General features: G+C 50.6%; 1 protein-coding gene across 1 annotated transcript in view; it reads left to right on the top strand.

Moving 5' to 3' along the window:
• The window catches only part of ADRB3 (adrenoceptor beta 3), a 2,963-nt gene extending 1,955 nt beyond the window's left edge, over positions 1 to 1,008 (top strand). Inside the window, exons 2-3 of the mRNA XM_049632659.1 lie at positions 292 to 431; positions 530 to 1,008. Coding sequence (XP_049488616.1) covers positions 292 to 314 — 23 coding nt within the window. The 3' untranslated portion in view covers positions 315 to 431; positions 530 to 1,008. The remainder of the gene's footprint in view (positions 1 to 291; positions 432 to 529) is intronic.
• The last annotated feature ends 482 nt before the right edge of the window (positions 1,009 to 1,490 follow it).

The raw sequence follows: 1,490 nt of genomic DNA, 5'->3' as shown, positions 1-1,490 counted from the left end.
TTAGCCTCAGCTGTGGTTTCTTTGAAAGGTTTGATGGCTGTGGAGGTGAGACTCTACTTCGGCTATGAAGGGTAAACAGGAGTAGGGGAATCTGTGAGCCCCAGTTCTTCTCCCTGGCAGGAACAGGGCTGGAGATGGGGGTGGGTATTTTGTGGCTGGGTGGAGCCCGGATGCTTTTGTGTGATTACATACATATTCTTCCCAGGGTCCCTGACTTTCACCCCTGCTCTTTAGTGCTTCTGTTCCCACCCTGTGCCCCTCACCCCAAGATATATTATCTCCATTTTTCAGGGCTTCCTGGGGGAATTTCTTAGGTCCTGAACGACAAGAAACAACTCTGTTCATCCAGAACTTTTGGAAAGCCTCTGGCCTCTGTTTAGAATGAGCCCTGTGGAGTTTCCCAGCTGGAAATCTCTGACCTCCAGAAACTGGTGACTTGGCCTTGGGGTGGGGAGGGGGGCCGACTGGGGAGGGAAAATCTTTAGCAGGTGGGTTTTCACTATCCTCTCTGCGTCTCTCTTTCTGAGAGAACTTTTCTAAGCCCTGAACTTCACCACTACCTCAGCAGCTGAAGTATCCAGCAGCCTGGAACAGCCGGACTAGCTTTGGTGGGACACCTGTCACCTTGCTCACTTCTGTGCTGTGTGCTTAGGGCAGAGACAGCACTCCTCCTTCCATCCCTCCTGCTGCCTAGACCTGACGGACCACTCAGTGCTCCCCACGCTCGCTGCTTGCTCTGTGGCCTAAGCTGGGAGCAGGAAGCTAGCAAAGGTGCAGCTTTGGGGTTTTGTCCCTGACACATCGCTATGGATCTCTAAGCACCGGCCTCCCCCACTTTGGACACAGGACAGCTCTGATCTACCTCACAGCAGTGCCGGAAGGACTTCTTCAGGGTTTTTTTTTGGAGGGGGGGGGGGGGGGGGGTGATGGCTCCGGGATTCATAGGAGGCCGAACCATTAGAACAGATCCCTTCTTTTCCTTTTAGCATCAAATGAATAAATATTACTGAATGCGATTCCTCCATTGCCTTCTTTTCTCCATCCTGCACCACCCCCATAATCCACTTACACCCTTCTTAGAGCTGGCTTTTGACAGATGCAGTAAATTAGGACTAGTCCTTGCCCCTTTCTTCCTAATCCTCATGAAACAAAAAATGAGAAGTCTGTTTGGGTAAAGGGGAGTGAGTTTAAGCCTTTGACACTCCTGTATCTCCACCTTTCCAAAATTCATGGAACCCAGTTGCAAGTGGGTAGCAAAGCCATGCTACCCAAAGACTTGAGTGTAGTGCTCATAGGAGGACAGAGTTTGCTGTGCTCAGGATCAGGGTCTATGGGCATATGTCAGCTCCCATGCTATAAGCCAGCAGTGAATTCCTAAGATCCCATTGCCCGCGGGAACCAGTTTTGTCTAGTGTTGTACGTGTATGTGTGTCTGGAGGCCCAGAGTGTTGTCTGTGTTGGGCAAATGTCTTTGGTTACAAATGTATTCT

Source organism: Panthera uncia, chromosome B1, assembly GCF_023721935.1.
Source record: "Panthera uncia isolate 11264 chromosome B1, Puncia_PCG_1.0, whole genome shotgun sequence".
Lineage (NCBI taxonomy): Eukaryota > Metazoa > Chordata > Mammalia > Carnivora > Felidae > Panthera > Panthera uncia.
This window is presented reverse-complemented; position numbering and strand designations above follow the sequence as displayed.